The sequence below is a fragment of the Sander vitreus genome, chromosome 23 (genome assembly GCF_031162955.1).
Source record: "Sander vitreus isolate 19-12246 chromosome 23, sanVit1, whole genome shotgun sequence".
NCBI classification, from domain to species: Eukaryota; Metazoa; Chordata; class Actinopteri; order Perciformes; family Percidae; genus Sander; species Sander vitreus.
The window spans coordinates 18,869,616-18,891,075 of record NC_135877.1 but is presented as its reverse complement, the minus strand read 5'-3'; the positions used below and the strand labels follow the sequence as shown (position 1 = coordinate 18,891,075).

At 40.4% G+C, this 21,460-nt stretch overlaps 2 protein-coding genes across 3 annotated transcripts in view; both read right to left on the bottom strand.

Moving 5' to 3' along the window:
- Positions 1-13,053, bottom strand: part of tmcc3 (transmembrane and coiled-coil domain family 3) — a 42,181-nt gene extending 29,128 nt beyond the window's left edge. The window contains exon 1 of one of the 2 annotated variants that reach the window (XM_078281689.1): positions 12,804-13,053. In XM_078281689.1, the coding sequence (XP_078137815.1) occupies positions 12,804-12,848 (45 nt within the window). In that variant the 5' untranslated portion in view covers positions 12,849-13,053. Of the gene's footprint in view, positions 1-208; positions 483-12,803 lie in introns of those variants that run through there. The other variant, XM_078281690.1, reaches the window with a different exon arrangement.
- Positions 13,054-18,648: 5,595 nt separating this feature from the next.
- ndufa12 (NADH:ubiquinone oxidoreductase subunit A12) lies at positions 18,649-21,244 on the bottom strand. The gene is made up of 4 exons (XM_078243032.1): positions 21,136-21,244; positions 19,974-20,059; positions 19,687-19,774; positions 18,649-18,900 (listed from the first exon to the last, which is right to left on the bottom strand). Exons 1-4 carry the CDS (start codon positions 21,222-21,224, stop codon positions 18,720-18,722), a joined length of 444 nt encoding a protein of 147 aa, XP_078099158.1. The 5' UTR covers positions 21,225-21,244; the 3' UTR covers positions 18,649-18,719.
- Between the last annotated feature and the right edge of the window lie 216 nt (positions 21,245-21,460).

The window sequence follows — 21,460 nt, the reverse complement described above, 5'->3', positions numbered from 1 at the left end:
TGAATGAGAATTAAACTAGACAGTTTCAACCTAATTAACATCATATTTGCATTTTATCGACGTGACTAGACATGACACAACGTAAACTTAATGTATGGGATGGGATAAGTCGCTTGTTCTTAAGAATAAATGAGCACCTTGAGCAATGTTATTGAGGCTAGTTAGCACAGGTTAGCCAACTTCGTAATAGTAGAAAACGCATATTTACCATATTACCACCGCTGGTGAAACAGTATTCCTAACGTTACTCCTGATAAACTTTTCTCCACAGCAGCACAACAAGCTCCAGTCCGGACATAATCTCTGGACTCAAACTGGATCTCCCGTTTTCTTGTCCTCAAGTGTTAAGTTGACCGTTAACGTCGTCGGTGCAACACATGCCATTACGGCTCCCACTCGCTGCTGGAAAACCGAGCGAGGACGGCGACGGTATGATTCGTTCCCCAACCAGCCCACCGCGGTAATCCTTCCAAACCCAGCGAGCCAGGGAAACACAATGTGTGATTACGCCCCGCCCATCGCATTACACAGAGGGAGGGGCTGCGGGGGATATCGAATACACCACCACATTAATTAATTCGTAACTACGAAATAGATTGCTCCAAATTAAAGTAGCCTAGTTGTTTTACTCAAATATAAACCAAGTATTTGTACTATGTAAGTCAAAGTATACATCAAGTACTCGGTGGTGGAAAAAGTATCCCGTCCTTGGGATGTGAGGCTTTATCCCAGGAATGGGCATCCATCGAGCCAGACTACTTTACAAGTAAAAGTACAGTATTATAAGCAAAATGTGTTTAAAGTATCAAAAGTACTCATTGTGCTGATGATGTACTCACTGCACCCTTTCAGAGTGTTACATTATTATATAATTTATATTATTGTATTATTATTATTATTGAAACATGTGTAAGCCCAATTGAGATTAATTAATTAATTAATTAAAACAACTTCATAGACTGTTTAATTTAATCTACAGAATATGCATAATATGGCTGGTCAAATGTTAATCTGATATAGTAACTATAATTGTCAGATAAATGTAGTGGAGGGAAAAGTACAGTATTTGCCTTCCTTTGAAATGTAGCCTACTGAAGCAGTAGTACAAAATACAAAGTACAAAATAGAAAAAAACAGAAAAATTCAAGTAAAATACAAGGACTTCAATAGTAAATGTATTTTGTTGCATTCCACCACTGTAGGTAGAATCAAACAAGACGCTAGGCCTATGTGATCCTTCATGCATCAGGTGGTTCTTTGTCAACAATGATAATATCCTGGTTATTTTAGCCTGATAGTGTTTCTGAAGCTTTATATTCACCCCACAGTAATCATCAGCTCTTATCTTTACTACTTTCCCCATCATTTAGAGGCAGACCTTTTTAAAAGCTCACGTTTACAGCTGATTTAAACACATAGTCACCTTGATAATTAGCTCAAATAGATAAATATGACACCGGCCAAGTGAAAGGATAGATAAATTACCCCACAAAAGGTCTGGAGAATGAGTCATGAATTATTTAAAGGCACAGCAGGTCTAATCTGGCCCTACTGATAAAGAAACCAATTAGACTGGTTAGTGGCCCTGTCATTGGATATGGGCCTGCCAATAGTCTTCTGTCGGGTTCACAGTAAGTATTAATTTACATATTAGTCGACTCTTGCACCTGCCATCTCAGAAAACACTTGATGTACATATAGAGTTTGTCCCTGTCTTAATCACGTTCTCCTCTCTCATGCACACGTCGACCTGAAGCCCACTTTATGAGGACTGTGAGTGAGTCAGCCATTTTTTAATCATTGTGACAAGTGCGTCTGCTGACAAGTTGGACACTTTGAGGCCGGGTAATTCAGCCTGCAGGGCAGAGAACAGCACCTGGCACTGGGGCTGCTTGCATGGCAAGAGATTCAATCATATAATTTCCATAAATGCATGTGTGCATATTTAGAAAGTCATTAGATAGCTCTCGGATAGATCCACAACAAATCATTCTGTTATTAATCCTAATAACCTAATACACTTCCAGTCCATTCCCCCCCCGGGGAATCGATTTATTATATCCATGCTTATGCGTGTGTGAATTAGAGGTAGCAGGCAGAGTTAAATGTGACATTTAATTAGGTCCAGATTGGTGCTGTCTTTGTACTTTAGCATTGATTTGATTCAGAGTGGGCATTGATCGTGGGCTCACAGAAAACAACTTTAGCCTTATATAATGCCATTAAGAGCTGATCTCTAATGGGTATTTCAGCACAGCATGGCACTTGTAAGGCTGTAAAACCGCAACAAAAAAACATTTTAAGACTATTTTCTCTCTACCTGCTTAGACTCGTTGCAAGAAAATAAAAACAACGCACACACACACACACACACATTCTCCGACATGCACGCAGTTGCGATTCTTCATCTAAATGTCACCATATTTGACTTTTGTTGAGTGCTGTAGAGTTGTATTATTATCTAAGGATTTGAAGCATTTGCGTGTATACATAAAATTCACAATTCATTGTTAATGACAAGATGCTATTGTTCCCGTTTGCCTCAGCGATCTTTGTTTTCTTTATGGACTTCCTGCAGCACTTCCTGTCTCCATCTCAGCAATGACATCAGCCTGACCTCCGTAACGCCAGAGGCTTTCCAGAACATTAATACTGGTCAGCGGCGTTTAGGTGGGGCTCTGGATTGTTTTGGACAGGGACGAGAATCACAGCGTTCTGGCGAGGCTCTGTAATGTTTGAGGGAGTTTGGAACATTATAGACACAAGTAGACTGCCAAGTAGACCAAAGAAAAGAATGCAGCTTTAAAATCATGTCACACAACTAATTCCATTATTACTTCTCTGCAAGTATAACTGACTTCAGTGTAACTGCAGTACCCAAAAAAAATAGAAACACCTGTATGATGAAATGCAATGGAACACTATAACCTTAGACTGTTAATATTAATGGACAAACGCATCCGGTTCGGCTAAGTGCTGCAAATGCGGAAGTGCCTTAAACCTGCATTCTATCTGAATTCCAGCAGAGGGCGACACATGTGGTTGCAAAAGCAGGTCGGTTTCTGTAGAAGTCTATGTGACCCACTTCTCACTTGATTTATACCTCAGTAAACATTTTCATAATGAGTTTATGGTCTTAATCGCTAGTTTTAAGTCTACTGCAATCCAGAATTACTTAAGATGTTCTCTTTTAATTAAGACTTCTACATTAGTTGTTTGAGTGTTGGCTCCATTTTATTTCTATGGTTGGCTCAGTTCTATGATATATTTTGAGGCTATACTTGTTTTGTTGTTGTATTGGACTGCATTATGTTGAAAATATTTCTAATATTTTGTCCACCTAATTTACACATATAGAGAATAAATGCCAGTAAAACTGACACCAACGCTAATATCAGATCCCATACGTCACTGACAGTAAAACTGACTTCTTCCAATACATGTGAGAAAAGAAACTGACGGACGGAGAGAGGAAGTGAGACAAGAAAATGAGAGCTAATTGACAAACAGCTGTGCTATTTTGGCCCAGTTCTTGCTGTATCCGAGTCAGACAGGAAGGGAAACTCTCCAGAGCAGACTGTGTTCAGAAGTCTTTCTGTAAGAAGAAACGTCTCATTGCTTTCTCATTTCTTTTTGCGTCTTGTAAGATAGCACTGCTACTCAGACAGTCGGAGACAGACGCTCGGTACACACACACACACAGATTTTATGGATGTGACACAGACTGTCAAATCAACTGATGTTATGGAGATGAGATTACACCAAGAGATACTATGTTTAATCAATCTTGCGTACATTTTTTTCCATTACATAGACAGGGAGATGTTCGTGTATGAGAAATAAATGATATCATATAACCTTTGGAGCGCTGGGAAAAAGCATGGACATTATGTGGAGAAAATGACATTAAGATCTTGAATAATTCACAGTTAGACTCCCGTCTAATGTATTGCTAATATATCACTGTTGCAGAGACCCCTAATGTGTTTATAATTCTGCTATTGTCAGTTGGAAATTTGTCTACATCCAGATGAGCAGAGGCAAAAAGCTGCGACCCACTGCTGTGTGCATCTGTAGTTAAAACTCATTTTTTTTATCCTTAGTGTCATGCAGGGAAAAGACAGAATCAATTGAACAGGGAGACGCTTACACATACACATGCACATCCTTTGGGCTCAGTAATTGGAGCAGTGAGGTTATGATGTATTTTTGGATTACATAACCCTCACAGACAGAAGCCCCGTCCAAAAAAGACATGTGTAACATGTCCTCAAATTACACTCTACCTCCACCTACTTTTTTATTATGCCATTTTAGTGCCAGCAATTACATTTTCTTTCACGATGTGTCTTCTTCCCTGCCTGTTTCTTGCCTCTTGGCTTTTATTTATCCCACAGTCTTCCCTTCCTTTCTTTCTCACCAGTTGCTTGCATCTTTTTGACTTTACAACGCCTTGCTTCAATCTAACCGAGCACATCATCTGTGTCACCTTGAAAAGCTAAAATGTATGTAATCCCTCCGGATCTCTGCCAAAAAAGATGGATTTGTCAGCAAAAGCTAGTTTTAACTACATAAATGTTCTTTTCGCCATGTGCCATTGATGCCGATAAGCCCCATTAGACTCAGTAGTGGACGAGTAATGATCCTTACTCGCACATAAACATGTTGCAACAGAGAAGGGGAAAAGGGCATGAGGGATTGCTGATGCTGTGGCTACCATTTGGCAATGGGGACAGTGACTAATCCGCCTAAGCATCCACATACAGTATGTCACCAGGCAGAAGAAATCCACAGAGAGGACTCAGTCTGACACACTCCAGCGGCAGGGTCAGCCATGATACAAAGCCTGTTTGAAATGTAGACTTAAAAGTGCTCATATTATGCTTATCTTCAGGTTCATAATTTTATTTAGAGGTTTTACCAGAATAGGTTTACATGGTTTCATTTTCAAAAAACACCACATTTTTGTCATACTGCACATTGCTGCAGCTCCTCTTTTCACCCTGTGTGTTGAGCTCTCTGTTTTAGCTACAGAGTGAGGCATCTCACTGCTGTAACATCTTTGTTGGGAGTTGCACATGCGCAGTAGCTAGGTAAGCACTGCTAGCTAGTCAGAAGCAGAGTATGAGGGCGTGCCACGCTAGCAGCTAAGCGAGCATTATAACGTGTTACAAAGTGACGCACGTTTGTCTCTGAAGTAAAGGCTGGACTACAATAGAGCTGTTTGGAGCAGTTGGTGAACAGTGTTTTCTGTTGGAGTTGGTAAGTCCCTTTGGGATGGACTTTGGGCAGTTTCACTTTGTAAACCTATTACATGCACAAAAAAGATATAACACAATAAAGTAAAGGGATGAAGCCAAAAAGCATGATATGAGCTGTAACTAGTGAGTTACTGATTCAGGTTGCAAACTTAGACCTGCAATATATTTTGCCCTAGGCAGCAGAAACAAGCTGTGAACACAACAGTCAGATTATTATCACCCTTTAGGTTGAACTTGTTAGCAAACAGTTGCTTATTTACACATTACATTACATGTCATTTAGCTGACGCTGTTATCCAAAGTGACTTCAACCTGCTTTTAACCTTGAAGGTACAAACTCCGGACAGCAAGAAGTTAATGCAAAAACATTAGCTTTAAATAAGCCAAACTGCAAAGAGCCACATTAAAAGCGCAACTGTAAGTGCTTTATTTTTCTTTTTTTCCAAGGTGCAGTCAGAAGAGATGTGCTTTTAGTCCAGATGTCAATGGGGAGCTGATTCCACCATTTAGGAGCCAGGAGACCAAACGCATGCAGCAAATACAACTTTAGCATTCATTTGGAGTCATGTTCCTGGCCATATGAAGAATGTAAGCTCTCCATTTAGCTCTGTTTCAAGTCCCCATCAGCTCCTCTGTAAAATCAGAGTCTCTTTAGCTGCTAAATGCTACACTTTCTTTACCAGGCAGTTGCTAACTTTGTCTGCCATTTGGTGCAAGGCTTTAACTACATAACATAAGTATGTTTTTATTTGTATATGGAGAAATATGTGTCTCAAAGTCAGTAGTATTCACTTTTTCACTACCTCTCCTCTCTTTGCTACCTCAAAAGCAACTCTCTCTTTCAAACAAACAAACAAACGCTGTTGCTCCCTCCTTCTCACGCTCCTCAAGCTCTTTTCAGCCTATATAATAGCATTTCTTCAGGGAGGGCTAAGGTTCCCTGCTTTCCAGCCATTTCTTTTGTCCCACCATAGTAGGGGAACTAAATCAATGGGGCACTTGAATAGGGATGTTGGGACTAAAAAAGGGTTGGCTTTTTTAAGGGACTCTGGCAGTAAATTTAAGCTGACTGGAGTTCAGCAGCTCTGCAGCAGATATTTGCAGTACTGTCAAGGTTAATGATACGGCCACTATTTCACAATCCCTGACTCAGTTTTATTGCATACAGTAGTTGAGTACAATAAAGCATATTTTTGGGAATGAAACAGATGGTCTTCTGAATAGGCAGAACAGAGATAGGTTTTTGGTGGCCCAGAGGTGAGAGGAGCCCAGGTTATGAATCCCCCATGGTTTCCCCTCCCTTAGTCTCGCATTGCCAAAGTGCTCAAAAAAGTTTTAAAAAAAAGTGCTTATTAGCTACTTATTAGATACATCAACTGTCAGTAGGATCCAGGGCCGTAGCTAAAAATTCCTCTGTATTGTTTGAGGGAATTTGGGGGCAACTTGGGGGGAGTTTACATTCTACAATTGAAAACTTAACACATGGTGGGCATTTTACAGGCTGATTGCAGTGTTTTTAGCCCCAATATACTTTAACTTGTTTACTTTTAGGCCAACAAAAAATACATTAATAAAGGACTACTCCAGTACTCAAGTACAATTTTGAGGTACTACTACTTTATACTTTTACTCCACTCTGTCAAAGAGGAAAATTGTTTCTCACTTTGTTTCTCACAATTTCTTTTTGATATTAATTACTTTGCAGATTTAGAAAATGAATACAAAATCAACAAAAACATTCTGGTGTATTATTATAGATACCCAGCAGCATATAAAGTATTTAAATGATCTCCAGTGTAACCAGCTGCAACAGCAAAGTGATGGAAACATTAATCCATGAAAAATTATAATTATATAATATACTGTATAATATTCTGAAATGGGTCATTCTGCATAAAGAGTACTTCTACTTTCAGTGAATTTTAGAGGTCTCGTTAGGGGGAGGCTATGTTTGCCATTCATTCCTATGACCCCAGAAACGGTGACTTAGCGCTGGTTATGGAGCGCAACAGGCTGCCGGCTGTGGAGCTCTGTCAGGTCAGCGGAATTTGGTAGTCCAGTAACCCAGAAACGGTGACTTTGCGGTGGACAGGCCGGGCGGCAAGGCAGCAACCCAGGCAGCACTGGCCACTGTCACGTTAGACTGCGGAGCTCCTGAACTCCGACACAATCGGACCAAATTTGCAATTAACCATCAATTTTCGTAAAACGGCACATATTTGAGCTCTACATAGTTGATTTCTCGCATAAAAAAGTCTCAGAAGTGCATTTAGTAATGAAATAGCAGACGAACAATGTATAAAATTTCTGTGCAGTGTGTGTGACGTGGTGTGCATGGAGCGGCACGGAGGGGGACAGGCTGTGTGTGTGTGTGTGTGTGTCTGTGTGTGTGTGTGTGTGTGTGTGTGTGTGTGTGTGTGTGTGTGTGTGTGCTTCAACCAATCAGTGCGCAGCTCATCTAAATATTCATGAGCATGCTATATAAGCAGTGTTGGGGAGTAACGGAATACATGTACCGGCGTTACGTATTCAGAATACAAATTATGAGTAACTGTATTCCATTACAGTTACAATTTAAATAGTTGGTATTTAGAATACAGTTACATTGTTGAAATCAATGGATTACATGACGATACTTCTCTGTTTCACGAGTTTATTCACTCTCTGAATAAATTAAGGCAACTCCATGCATTTCCCAGAAGCCCCAATATGAAAACGAAAACATTAGCTATTTGCGTGATCACTGATAGAGGTAAAGATGGAGCCGGAACCGGCACAACAGAGCCAGGGCAGGAATTTCTATCTTGGAAATTCAAACAGCATTTCACATTAAAGAAAGAACAGGGAGAACGAAATATAACTAACTGTGCAGTGCAACCTCTGCTTGCCAGCAACCAACCTCCTTTCAGCGTCCAAATTACTCCACCTCCAACCTGAAGAAGCATCTTAAAGTAATTTTTTTTTTTTTAATAGCCAGGGGTAGTCGTCTGCTGTAGTTTTACTGGTCACCTTGCTATTTTATAGTTGACGTGTGACTTTACATTCTCCTACGTGCTGATTTACTAGCCCCAGAGCTGTTGAAAGACTGACTAGCCCTGTTTGACATGCTAGCTAACATTAGCTAAAATTAGCTTGTGGTAGCTTAGACTGCGGTTAGATTTTAGTAGTATGCAGTTCGGGACTACAAATACAAAACTCTATCTGCTTGTTCAGGTACACATTCAGCCAGTTGGAACAGAAGAACACACCAGAATAGGCCTGTTTAGTAAGCTGTATGTGATGGCCGCATTCCTACACTTATAAAATGCAATTCAATGTGGAAGTAATCCAAGTATTCAGAATACATTACTCAGATTGAGTAACGTAACGGAATACATTACACATTACATTTTTGGGCATGTATTCTGTATTGGGAATACGTTTTGAAAGTATCCTTCCCAACACTGCATATGAGGAAGAAAACCTGTAATTTCAATCAGGCCTATTTCACAGGGTTGCATTAGGGCCCATAGGACAGCATCCGGGCCATTTTCAGCCCAACCAATGTTACATACCCTATTAGGAGACCTTAAGGAACAGTGTGAAATACCCTATATAACCATTCTATCACCCCTTTAAAGGGATTTTAATTGTCACAAAGTATTTCTGCACTGTTGTATTGGTACTTTTACCTCAGTAAGTACTTCTTCCACCACTGGGCATACCTGTTAAACATGGTTTGTTGCCTGTTGCATGTTTTATCTTCTCTGTTTACATCGTTAATGTATTCTAGTGACCCATACACTGCAGCCACAGTGTAATGTGAACCCAACTGTCTTCCAGAAGGTGTGCATGCTTTCATAAAGGACAGTGCGGCCTCTCTGAGTGAACACGGGCACCAGAGGTCGTTTGAAATAAATATCTAAGGGGTCAAACTTTTAAAGCGTATGTGGGAAGGAGGCGTGGGGCACCAGCCACGCTTTCATGTGTCATCGCTGCAACATGTCCATGTCACTGCCCACACTGCCCCACCAGCTTGTGACATTTAATTTCCCTTTATCTTCTTCTGAGTGGTTTGAGATCTCTTTGGATAGTTAATTCATTTTTCTAGAGTGAATGACAGCTGCTTTGATATGTAGGCGTAAAGAGAGAAGGTTAAGGGGAAGCATTAAAGCAAAGGTCAGAGAGAGATAAAAGGGTACAGTACAACATACATGTACAGAGGCTACATCTACTGTACGCTACTACGTTTTGGTTTAAAAACAAATATCGTTTTGCTAAGTTTATGCCTTGCGTCCGCACTACCCCACTGTTTCCGAGCCCCTAAAACAAAGACATTTGGAAACACTGCTGCTCCCGTTTTGGTTTTAAAACTTCGGGATTGCATTGTACTCTGGACAAGCACAAACGGAGACTTTGTAAACGTTGATGCACGTCAGTCAGTCAGTCTTATTGGTTGGATAGGCTTACACAAGCTGTGCCAGAACAACAAATTCGCTAGATCAACAAATGCTGGCTAATAATGACAAATGCCAGTTCAATCTGTTTGCATAAAAATCTAACTGGTTCAAACTCGTAAACCAGAGCGGCTAAACTGGAAATCAACCCAACTGTCATACAGACATGAGAGTGCTATCAATCTTCTCATCTAATTCCAGAGGGAACATTTGCTGCGTTTGTCATTATTAGTGAGTGTGTATACTTATGCTAGTTTAGATGTAATAAGAAAGCAAAATATTAGCAGCATCTCTCAGTATAAATAAATGTAAGTAGAGAGCAGAACAAACAACTCCAAAATGACTATAAAGTTGAAACAACTCCTCTCTGAAAGTGTTTGAACCAACATAATAACTTTTATGAAGGACTTATTGTAGTGCTGCTGTTGTATCAGAGCTCATAAACTGCCAACTGGAGTAAACATAAAGTCAAGACAGTATGAAATTAAGAACAGAGAGAATGTAGCATTTATTTTTTTTCTGCTGACTTGACTGAGAAAAGACCAAACCTCTGTTCACAGTACAGAGTCTGTTTGTCCTCCAGGTAGCTAGAGGCTACTGACACAGACAAGGTTATATGTTAGTAAGTGCTGCGCATGCACAGCACAATGCAGAGGTGAAAAAGTTGGGAATTCTACACATGATAGCTTTAGTTAATCATAAATAATGAACAGTTGTTCAGTTTTTGCCACAGAGTTGTGCTGATTTTAGACTTCACTTTACAGATGCAAAGGGGGAAGGAGATTCATGAGAAATGCAGGTCTATTGAAAGCACTGGGGAAGTACAACGTGCACCACAATTATCACTTAAACCCTCAGCTCATATCATGCTTTTTGGCTTCATGCCTTTGTGTTATATCTTTTTTGTGCATGTAATAGGTTTACAAAGTGAAACTGCCCAAAGTCCACCCCAAAGGGACTTACCATCTCCAACAGAAAACACTGTTCACCAACTGCTCCAAACAGCTCTATTGTAGTCCAGCCTTTACTTCAGAGACAAACGTGCGTCACTTTGTAACACGTTATAATGCTCGCCTAGCTGCTAGCGTGGCACGCCCTCATACTCTGCTTCTGACTAGCTAGTAGTCCTTACCTAGTGCGACTCCCAACAAAGAAGTGTACAGAAGTGAGATGCTTATTTTGATATAACCTCTAAATACAATTATGAACCTGAAAATGAGCATAATATGAGCACTTTAACATAACCTAAACTAAATCCTACTTAAAATGTTGGTTTCAGGGTAGCCAATATGGACAAAAAACATGATATCATTAGATATACTTATTATAGTACATTTTCATAAAAGTATTGGACAAATACAAATTTTGACCTGATAATGGCACTAGCAGAAAAGTCAAAGTCAGTAGGATTCATCCTCTGGGGAGCATGAATGTCTGTACAAGATTTCATGACAATCCATACAGTAGTTGTTGAGATATTTCGAGCCAAATAGAGCCCTCCTTAGTGCTTTGCAACATTGCCACAATGGCCTAATACTCAGAGAGGTGATGAGGGATAGCTACCATGTCATTTTATATATTATCATATCCACTACCCCTGTTTCAGTCCTATCTCAAACGAACCCCTTGTAGTGGCGAGAACCTCAAACTGTCTTTCCACTGCATAATTTCTTTCCTTAGAGCTTGTAAGGATGAAAGCACAAGAACAGAAACAGCTGCTCAATGAGCCATATTAGCGAGATAAATGTGTTGTTGACACGTTACACTGTGATGTCCTCTATTATGGTATAAACACAAACAGCTTAACAAGAGAGAACAGGAGGACAATAAAAGCAGAACTTTGACCGAGGTCTTTGAGTACTGAGTGTCTGAGACACTGTGATGGTTACCATGGTAAATGGATGGAAGTTACCACAGTAAACAGTTGGAGGGCATTTCTAAGGCTATACTGTACACAGAGGATTTGACAACATATTAGGGGTGCAGTAGCTGTGAAAACACTGTGACTTGTTGTAGGACTCTTCTGCAGAGCTGAGAACTTGAGGAGGGTGGAAACAAACTGGGGAGCCATAAAAAAGTAACGTCCTGCTGCTTCTACCTTTTACTATTTCCTTGTTTGTGAACTGGCGAAGGCTGTTGGCTTGACAGGAAAAGCCCCATTATACTGGAACGGTTACATAACATTATTTTTATGGCATTTTGTTGTGCATAAACTGGCAGACTGAGGCACAAAATGCATGCACACACAAAAACACATAGCGTCAGGGCAGCCCAAAGCACAGCGAACATCTAGGGATTGGCTCAGGGATGCCTCTCTTTTTAGCCACAAAGGGTAACAACCAGACATTTTGACAGAGCAGCTGGGATTGTGATAGACAGATAAAGACAGGAGGAAAACAAACATGACTGCTCGAGCACTCAAAGCCATGACGGAGAAACTTCAGAGATAAGCGAGAAAGAGAGAGAAAATGAAAACAAGCTCTGCATTTAAGAGGTGCTTGCATGATATATGGCTTGCTGTACACATTCCTCAGATGTTACTCGAGCAGCAAAGGCCAATCACATGCTTCACACACAGACACAACCGTGATGAAACTTGCCTGACTCAACCTTCAACTGTTAAAAAACAACTTCCATGATCATCTCTGGTTGCAAAACACAAAATACAGTAACTAATTTATCTACATGGCTGTAATGAACAAAACCATATAACATCAATGTCCTTCTTTATAGTCCTGCCTTTAAAACCTAATATCTAATCAGAGCAAGCTATACCAAGAATAGAAAGCCTGGAAAACTATACAAATGTAGAATCTTGGTATGTAACAGAGACCATTTCAGTGGTAAACAAAAAAGGTTTTCTACCTCACAGCTTCTCATGTGAGCCACGGAAATGTTGAGTTATAAGGGCAATAATGCACTTCTGATTACATGTGACTCTGTAACTGACTTCATTTGACCCTACTGTATATAACCAGCAAGAGAAGTGATTCACTTCTATCACTATCTATTCTATTTAGCATCTATCTAGCTATACTATCTATCACATTGAACAAACAAGAAAGTCAAAGTCAAATAGTTTAGTCGTAACAAGTGCAAACGCTACCTCTGTCAGATAGATGAGCGGAATAGCGCTGTAGTTCTTCCTCATGCCTCCTCTTCCTCACAGCCTGAGGTCAAAGTGCATGCCACATCAGCTTCAGAAGACCCCTGCACATCTGAGAGCTCTGTCTGTCTCTTTGAAGTGTTAGCCCTCTGAGGGAGGAGCAGTATGTGTGTGTGCCTGTCTGGTCGGGTGTGTGCAACCCTCTTATTGTGAAATATTTTGCTTCCTGTGTAGGCAGCTATCAGGCTCAAACCAGCGGCTACCTGTGCACTACGTTGCCTCGTCCTGGGGTGCGCTCCCAAGCCGTCCTGTTCTGTGCCGTTCTCACACACTTAGGAAAAGACCACCTTAAAAGGAATGAAGCAGCCCGAGCCAGACATTTTTTTATCTCTATCAGTCACCCTCCACTGGCCCGGGCACGCCTCGCCACAGTAACAACAACCTCAGCTGCCAATCAGGAGGGAGGGAGCAGGCAGACAGAGGATAGAGAGCAGGTGACGGAGAGAGAGAGAGAGAGAGAGAGAGAGAGAGAGAGAGAGAGAGAGAGAGAGAGAGAGAAGGGGTGGGGAGGAGGGAGGAAGGGGAGAGATTTTAAGGGAATGAATGAGTGTGAGAATGTTGAGTTAGTGCAGGAATATCCTGCCAGAGTCACTCCCTGAGGGGTGAACACACTCTGCAGGACTGCAAAGCAAGATAACAGCGTGTGTGTGTGTGTGTGTGTGTGTGTGTGTGTGTGTGTGTGTGTGTGTGTGTGCGTGCGTGCGTGCGTGCGTGCGTGCGTGCGTGAGACCGAGGCTGGACTCTGCACCGACTCCCTCTCATGCCCAAAGGTGCACTTTACAAGTGGGAGCGGGAACAGGGTCAAGGTTTTCTTGTCATCGAGCCAAACTAAAGCATAATGTTTTTAATCATCAATTCCACTGAAGACCCCACAACTAACAACACATTTATCCTGCTGCCAACTATACTATTTCTAAATTAGTGAGATAATCGTATATTTAGATTTAAAATCTAGTCAGACATGTTTTGAGTATGGTTTAGATTTGTCTAGTGACATATAGACAGACAGACAGACAGACAGACAGATAGATAGACAGAATGATACTTAGATAGATAGATAGATAGTGCCTGACCTGTGCTTTTCAAGTTTCAAAAGACTATATATATATATATATATATATATATATATATATGCCTATATATATATATATATATATATATATATATATATATATATATATATATATATATATATATATATGGCTATACAGATAATTACTTTTTTTTACTAATTTCTAAAGGAATTATTTCAGTGTTGGTCTTTCCATTTATTTGTTGATAATAATTCAAAGAAAGAAAAATTATTAATTATTAAAATTATGTCAGTCTTATCCTTTAAATAAACAATTTGAGACATGTCCAAATCATTACTGCATCCTTTACACTTTTAGGCATTTGGGAGATTTTTTTTACGGCAGGACTTTTTTTTACTGCAGAAAAGCACAGGTGTTGTAATTAACCAGAACTGCAACACCTACATGTAATCCGGCCTTGAAGCTTTAGTGCGTAACTTTTTGATATTAATGAACGTCCGTTACATTCCAGCCGTTGCCAAATGAGTTGCTACAAAGCTAATTAAGACTATCAGCTCCACACAACTCTCTCTGGATTTCTCAGTATGGCTGTGTTCAGAAGATTGTGGCGTCCGGTGACTTTCCCCGCGCAGAAGCTAGAGTGAAGATAATGACCTCTTCTGAAGAGTCCATCATGTTTTTTTTAATCCTCTGTGTCCTCCTTGGCTACTAGCAACTGTGTGAAGGGGGCGTGGGGGCTGTGTGTCCTCCTTGGCTTGTATCATGTGGACGTGCAGACAGTTTTGTTGTCATTACTTAGAATTCCTCACGGGGGCGACAGAAACTACGCACTATAGCTATAATTAACTTAATTAGTTATACCTGCACTTTTCTTGCTGGGAGATATCAAAATGCCTGTCATGAAAAAGGGTTGTTTCCTAATAAAAACAATTTGTTCTGCATAATAGTGACCAACCTACAGACAAAAGAAGAAATGAGACCTCACTGGTGGTCACGACGATGGACAGGTGAACCCTGAGAATTACAGTCAAAACAAAATTCAAAAAATCTTGACAGATTTAGCTTGACTTTTCTTCCCATCTAGCTCTGACTTTATCCCTCTTGTGTGCAGAAACACACATGGGAAGAGGCCAGAACTGGGACGTGGGTATTTTTACAGACAAAATGCTAAGAGGGAAGCTTAAAAAATAAAAGACCCAAGGCTCCGACTCTGACCCATTAAGCACAGCTAACATTCGGAGAATTAGAGATAAAAATGGAAGCCTGGATCATCAAGGATCTCACATTCAAATCCACGCATGGGGAGGAAGTTGGGCATGAATGATGCAAGAAGAGAGGACAGGGAGGGAATTTAAAAAAAAAAGCAAAAGACAGTGATGTTAAAGAGAGGAGATAGAGGATCAAAGAAGTGGAGTTGATGGACTATGAATACAGATGAGGTATATGACAATTGGCAGGAGGGAAGATGGAAGAGGAAAGAGGGCCGACATGGAGTGTGCCTGGACATCAAGACGACCCTCTTTAGCCTCTTCCTGGTGCCCTGCTGGCATCACTAGCAGCAGCTTCAGTATACTGCTGCATCAGCACTTATGAAGGCTGGGAGAGATTATGTGCTCCATTTTGCAGAGGATGAATCAGACAATAGCTATCAGCTATCGGCTGTGCCACTCAGGCTTATTGTCATCTGTCAAATCATGTCCGGCTCATTCTTCTTAACTAATTTCAATGTATAGAGACGATGCCTGCCTCCATTCTCTAACCAAAGTCTCCACTGTTTTCTAAATATAGACGAGAGAGGTTTGTTGTACACTAATATTCTGACTCATGCAGATGCCAAAAGCCCTTTTTCATTGTCTTGCTGATCTTGCACTGATACAGTAACAGGGCTGACTCACAAGACATAGTCTAAATGAAAAGGAACAATGCCCCCTCTTGGATATGAAATGCTATTACAGACACGTGTGTGCTGAACTGTTTTATATGTCTATGGTGCTGAAGCTTACATTGAGATGACTTTCTTCATTTTCTTCTTCTTCCTCCAAACAATCCCCTCGAGGTAAAAGTGATGGAACAGTGACTCTCCTCATTTAACAGCTCCAGATCCCTGAAACTAGAAAGTCAATTAATGTCTCAACTACCTAAACACAAATGTAAGAAGTAGTAGCAATAGCACAAATACTGTTACAAGTAAAAGTCATGTATTCAAATTTTACTTAAAGGTGCACTATGAGTTCCTGCATGGTCACTTCTGTTGACGTTCCAAATAAAGTTCAAACAAAACAGAGCAAGCTCGCCCCTCCCCCGATGTTTCCGTAACTGTCATGACTAACTGACTAACTGTCGTTAACCCCAAACCCACAACCCCAACCATTTTGTCGGTGATTGGCTGGAGTGGTTTGTTGTATTTTGGTGGACAGGCTGTGCCTCTAGTGTTTGTTTGACGTTTACGACCCCTGTGTTGTCTCCCGAGACCGGGCTTTTTCACAGTGTGTTCAGGGGGCAGGCAGCTAGCGGATCAAGGAGAGATGCCTACGATTTGAGACAAAAATGAAATCGCGCTGAAACCATGCAGGAACTCATAGTGCACCTTTAAGTACAAGTACAAAAGTATTAGCATCAAAATACAATACTAATCGTTTCGCAAAATAAAGCGTTCAGGTTGGCTACTATGTTCTTCGTCTTTGTTTAGCATGTTAGCATGCTACAATTTGCTAATTAGCACTGGACACAAAGTACAGCTGATGCTGATGGGAATGTCATAAGCTTTGCAGATATTTGGTCATTAACTAAAGTAACATTTTTAATTTTGACCTGATGATGCCGCTAAATGAAAGCCTCAGGATCACCAAAGTTATTGCTTGTTCGCTAATGTGCGTTTCCTAGGATGGCCAAGACATGACCTGCCCTACTCTGTCTCTGATTGGCTAGTACTCGTTGCCTCCCATTGGTTGGATCGATTAGGTCCAGGAATGAGGAGTGATATTGGTTATAAGAATACAAGGGTACACCAATCAGAGGCATAGTAAGGCAGAGTTGGGCGGGTCATGCCTTGCCATCCTGGGAAATGCAAATACCAAAGTGTTACAGCCCGGTTACAGCCGTTGGAAATGTACATTTAATTTATTTTGGATACATAACACACACAAATGAGATTAAAGTTCACCTCCAGGTACTTTTTAAGATATTTACAAGTTTATTTACCTTAAAAAAAATGTCATCTAACTACTTCTTCTCCCTTATAGAAAAAAATCTGAATCTATGCAGATAAATTGCCAGTTTAATAGAGCTAGGTAATACTAGTCTGAACAATAGTTGCTGCAATAAATCCTCCCTTCATGAAGGTTATAATGTTCAGGTTTTGTTCAAATTGTTTTAAAACAATGTTGATTTAACTTTTGGTCTTGTTGAGAAGTAGTTCTGTTATTTACTCTAACCTCATTGATATAAACAGGTGGGACTAAATAGTAGGGACACCTAATATTAATTTAACAGCACCACAAACTACATCCTCCAACATTACCATAGAGTTAAATTCTCCCCTCTCTTTAACAGGTCCACATCAAAACCAAACCTTCATAAAAATAGGATTTATTGCAGGACTGTTGTATTAGACAGCATGTTTTATCTCAGCGTACCTAATTTAACATGAAGTAACAGCTGAAAAATGACTCAAATATCTACAGATACCTATAATATTCAAAAAGTGGAAATAATAAACAAGCACACAAACCTCTTGTTCTGCTCCTAGTTGTTTCAAAGGCACTCACTTTCACACAGTCTGACCAGTCAGCTCTGGAGAATCTCCGCACACCTCAGTGTCAAATGCTGCATGCTGCAACTTTCCTTCGGCTCAGCATAATCCTGCAGCGATTAACTCGTAACAGAGACACAGTGCTGTAAGCTCACTGTTACACAGTCTCTGCTAACAAGTGTGTTGTTGCTACTTCACCACCCGACTGGGGCTTAAACGATTAGTCAATTAGTCAATTAGTAGCCAGACATTTTAATAACCGATGAATTGTTTCAGTCGTTCGCAAAAAGGTCAAACATTCTCTGATTACAACTTCTCAAATGTGATTATTTGATGCTATTGTTTATCAAATACGATAGAAAATGTAATATCTCCTCGTTACCTTTGGGATCTGGTACAGTAAATGGTAATGGAATTTTTTTTTTTTTTTTTACTATACATGATATTGCTCATTCGAGAATACTACTGGTAGATTTATTGTTAGTCACAGCCTAGGTCAGGCTCAAGTAAGGACGGACCAAATGTTAAAAAACAACTTGGTATCACCAACTGATATTTCTGAACACAGGCTTTGTCAGGGTGTTTTATGAAGGTAAAACTTGACGAAGGCCCTGTTTGTGAAAGGCAGACGTTTTTTCACAGGAATGTAATTTGAGGATATAAAAAAATAACCCTAACCCTGAATAATAATGATTTAATAACACATTTTGAAGTTTATTTTAACATAAAAAAGTCCCGTGAATTTATCTGGGCAGTCCACCTAGCATTAGATTTTTCTTTGAGTTCTAACAGTGACAAATATCCTAAAGGCTACATCTTTAAAACCAGGGACAGATAACACTTGTGTCATATCACGATATTAAGATATCCAAAATCTAAGACGATATCCAGTCTCATATCACAATATCGATATAATATTGATATATTGCCCAGCCCTATTTTCAACCTGTGGGGAACATTGCTATTTTCAAATTGTAAGGACCGCCACTCCCATCATAAATGTCTGTTTAGAGATTTTATTTAGGACATGTTGGCAGGATACCATAATTTACAAATATGCAGTAAAGCAGTTCACTGAGCTCCAGCTTTGGGTGGAACCCACTCATGGATCTTCTTGCGAGTGGTGGAGTAGGGCACGTACTGCTGGGAGCTGCCACTCACGTTGAACTGGTGGACCTCAGCCAGGAACTTCTTTGGCTCTGGTGGGTGTGTGGTGGGAGGGTCGTCTGTCATACAGTGCAACCAGCGATGCCTGAAGAGTGAACAGGAAGAAGGTAGCTGGCTTACATTACAGCGCCAAGACAGTACAGTAGAACAATAACAAAAAAAAACAGCTGAAGTGCTCATATTTTGCTCATTTTCAAGTTCATAATTGTATTTAGAGGTTATATCAGGATAGGTTTACATGGTTTCATTTTCAAAAAACACCATATTTGTGTTGTACTGCACATTGCTGCAGCTCCTCTTCTCACCCTGTGTGTTGAGCTCTCTGTCTTAGCTACAGAGTGAGACATCTGACTTCTGTTCCATCTTTGTTGGGAGTCGCACATGCGCAGTAGCTAGGTAAGGACACTAGCCAGTCAGAAGCAGAGTATGAGGGCGTGTCATGCTAGCAGTTAGGCGAGCATTATAACGTGTGTTACAAAGTGATGCACGTTTGTCACGGAAGTAAAGTCTGGACTACAATAGAGCTGTTTGGAGCAGTTTGTGAACAGTGTTTCCTGTTGGAGATGGTAAGTCCCTTTGGGGTGGAATTTGGACTTTTTCACTTTGTAAACCTATAATGTGCACAAAAAAAGATAAATAACACAATAAAGGAAAGGGGAAAAAGCCAAAAAGCATAATATGAGCACTTTAATGTTTTAAAGTCATTTTTACTGGACTACTATAATGTGGATTTTTTTTTGTTCTACTAGGATCTAAAAAACATGTGTTTAAGGTGAATAGTGTGCATTCCAAATTTTGCCTAGAAAACCTGAAGGTTTTAGCCAAAATGGTCCTTGCTTGCATTAATGCTATAACAAACTGCATGTGGTACCATTCAGCTGGAACCATGCTGCCGTCCACCTCCCACATGGTGTTCTTTCCGTTCATCTCTGTGGTGTAGATCACCCAGCGGTGACGTCCTGAAAAAAACATTTTTGACACAGACAACAGTCGGTTTTACCAAATCACACGTGTCACTATGAAGCACCATTTGTTTGCAACATATTTGGTATAAGAAAGTGATAAAACAGCACCCAAATCTGCAAAATCCTCCTGAAAACCACCATATTTTTGATGCAAATGTAGTGCACGTGCACATTGGGGAGAAACTCGACTCACCAAAGAAGTAGTGCTTGCTGTCCTCATAGTATTTGTTTCCATATTTATCCACGCCAACCAGGGCTCCTGTCTTCACATCATTCACCCTGCCAATGAAATGATGATAGTCAGGTTGTCCACTTTTGTATTGAGTTACAGCAAACTTCAACAAAGACGCACACACTCAGAGAGGCAGGTCTGTGTTACAAAAAGTAATCTTTTCCAACATGGCCACTGCCAAGGACAAGGGCAGACTGCAGCGTGTCATTCGGTCTGCAGAAAAGGCGATTGGCTGCAATCTGCCGCCACTCCAGGACCTATACGCCACCAGGACTCTGAAGCGTGCTGGAAAGATTGTGGCTGACCCCTCTCACCCTGGACACAAACTCTTTGAGCCACTCCCCTCTGGCAGGAGGCTGAGGTCCATCAGGACCTCAACCACACGCCACATAAACAGTTTTTTCGCCTCCGCCACTAGCCTTATCAACAAGGCCCGGTACCCACCCTGACTCTCTCCACACTACCTACTCTGCTGTAGCACTACTGTTTAACTTATTTTATTATGTATTTACATGTATTTTATTATTAATACATACTGTGTGTATATGTTCATACTTATATTGTTTATATTCTTTTTATCCTTATATTTGAATGTGTGACAACAACACCATGACAAATTCCTTGTATGTGCAAAAACGTACTTGGCAATAAAGCCCTTTCTGATTCTGATTCATTTGCAAAAAACAGACACTATGAACCAATTGCAGAAGCTGACATGTTGCTCAAATAAACAGTGCTTAGTTAGTGACTAACTTGTGAGCCGAATCTTCGTGATCTTAGTCGTGATAGTACGTTTAAAGCGAGAGAACAAGTGCTGCTGAACCCAAACTTAAATTGTGACATTTTTGAATGGAGTTTGGCGCAACATTCTATTAATACACCAGCTAAAGTAATGTATCTGTATCAAACGTTTCACAGCTATTTTAAATGTTTGTCATCATTTCACGTCTGCTGTAGGTCCAGACCTTTGGTCCAGACTCAGTTAGCTGGCTGGTTTAAAGTTAGCTGTCAACATGCTAACTCTGCCCTGAACAGAAACACACGGGTCACACATGTTTATAAAGCTCTCACAGTCATCAACAGTGGGTCATTATAGACAATACAACCTGTGAGATAAACTGACCTGAAAAACTGAGTTAGAAAACCTCGGACTCCACCATGACCTCCTATTTGCCCCAAAGCCCTTCGGACGAGGTTCACATACTCCGCCATCTTGCGACGGAAGAATTACCGAGACGGACTGTTGTGCATTAAAAACAGGCCCGAGTATCACCAACCAGCCTGTCAACATTTAGTTCCACATACAGATTTAAAAAAAAAAAGGTGTGTATGGTAACTTATATTAATAATATAACTTATACAATTATAACTAAGCATAAGTTACTATTTAAAAAATAATTTAATGTTACAACACTATATTAGCTTGAAGACCAAGACAAAATTGCCCT

Excerpts from the sequence above, each read along its gene's own strand:
- ndufa12 (XM_078243032.1), bottom strand. The coding sequence starts at position 21,224 with ATGGCGGAGTATGTGAACCTCGTCCGAAGGGCTTTGGGGCAAATAGGA. Across the intron at positions 20,060-21,135 it reads TTTCTAACTCAGTTTTTCAG|GGTGAATGATGTGAAGACAG; the intron begins GTCAGTTTATCT and ends TTTCATTGGCAG. Across the intron at positions 19,775-19,973 it reads CAGCAAGCACTACTTCTTTG|GACGTCACCGCTGGGTGATC; the intron begins GTGAGTCGAGTT and ends TGTTTTTTTCAG.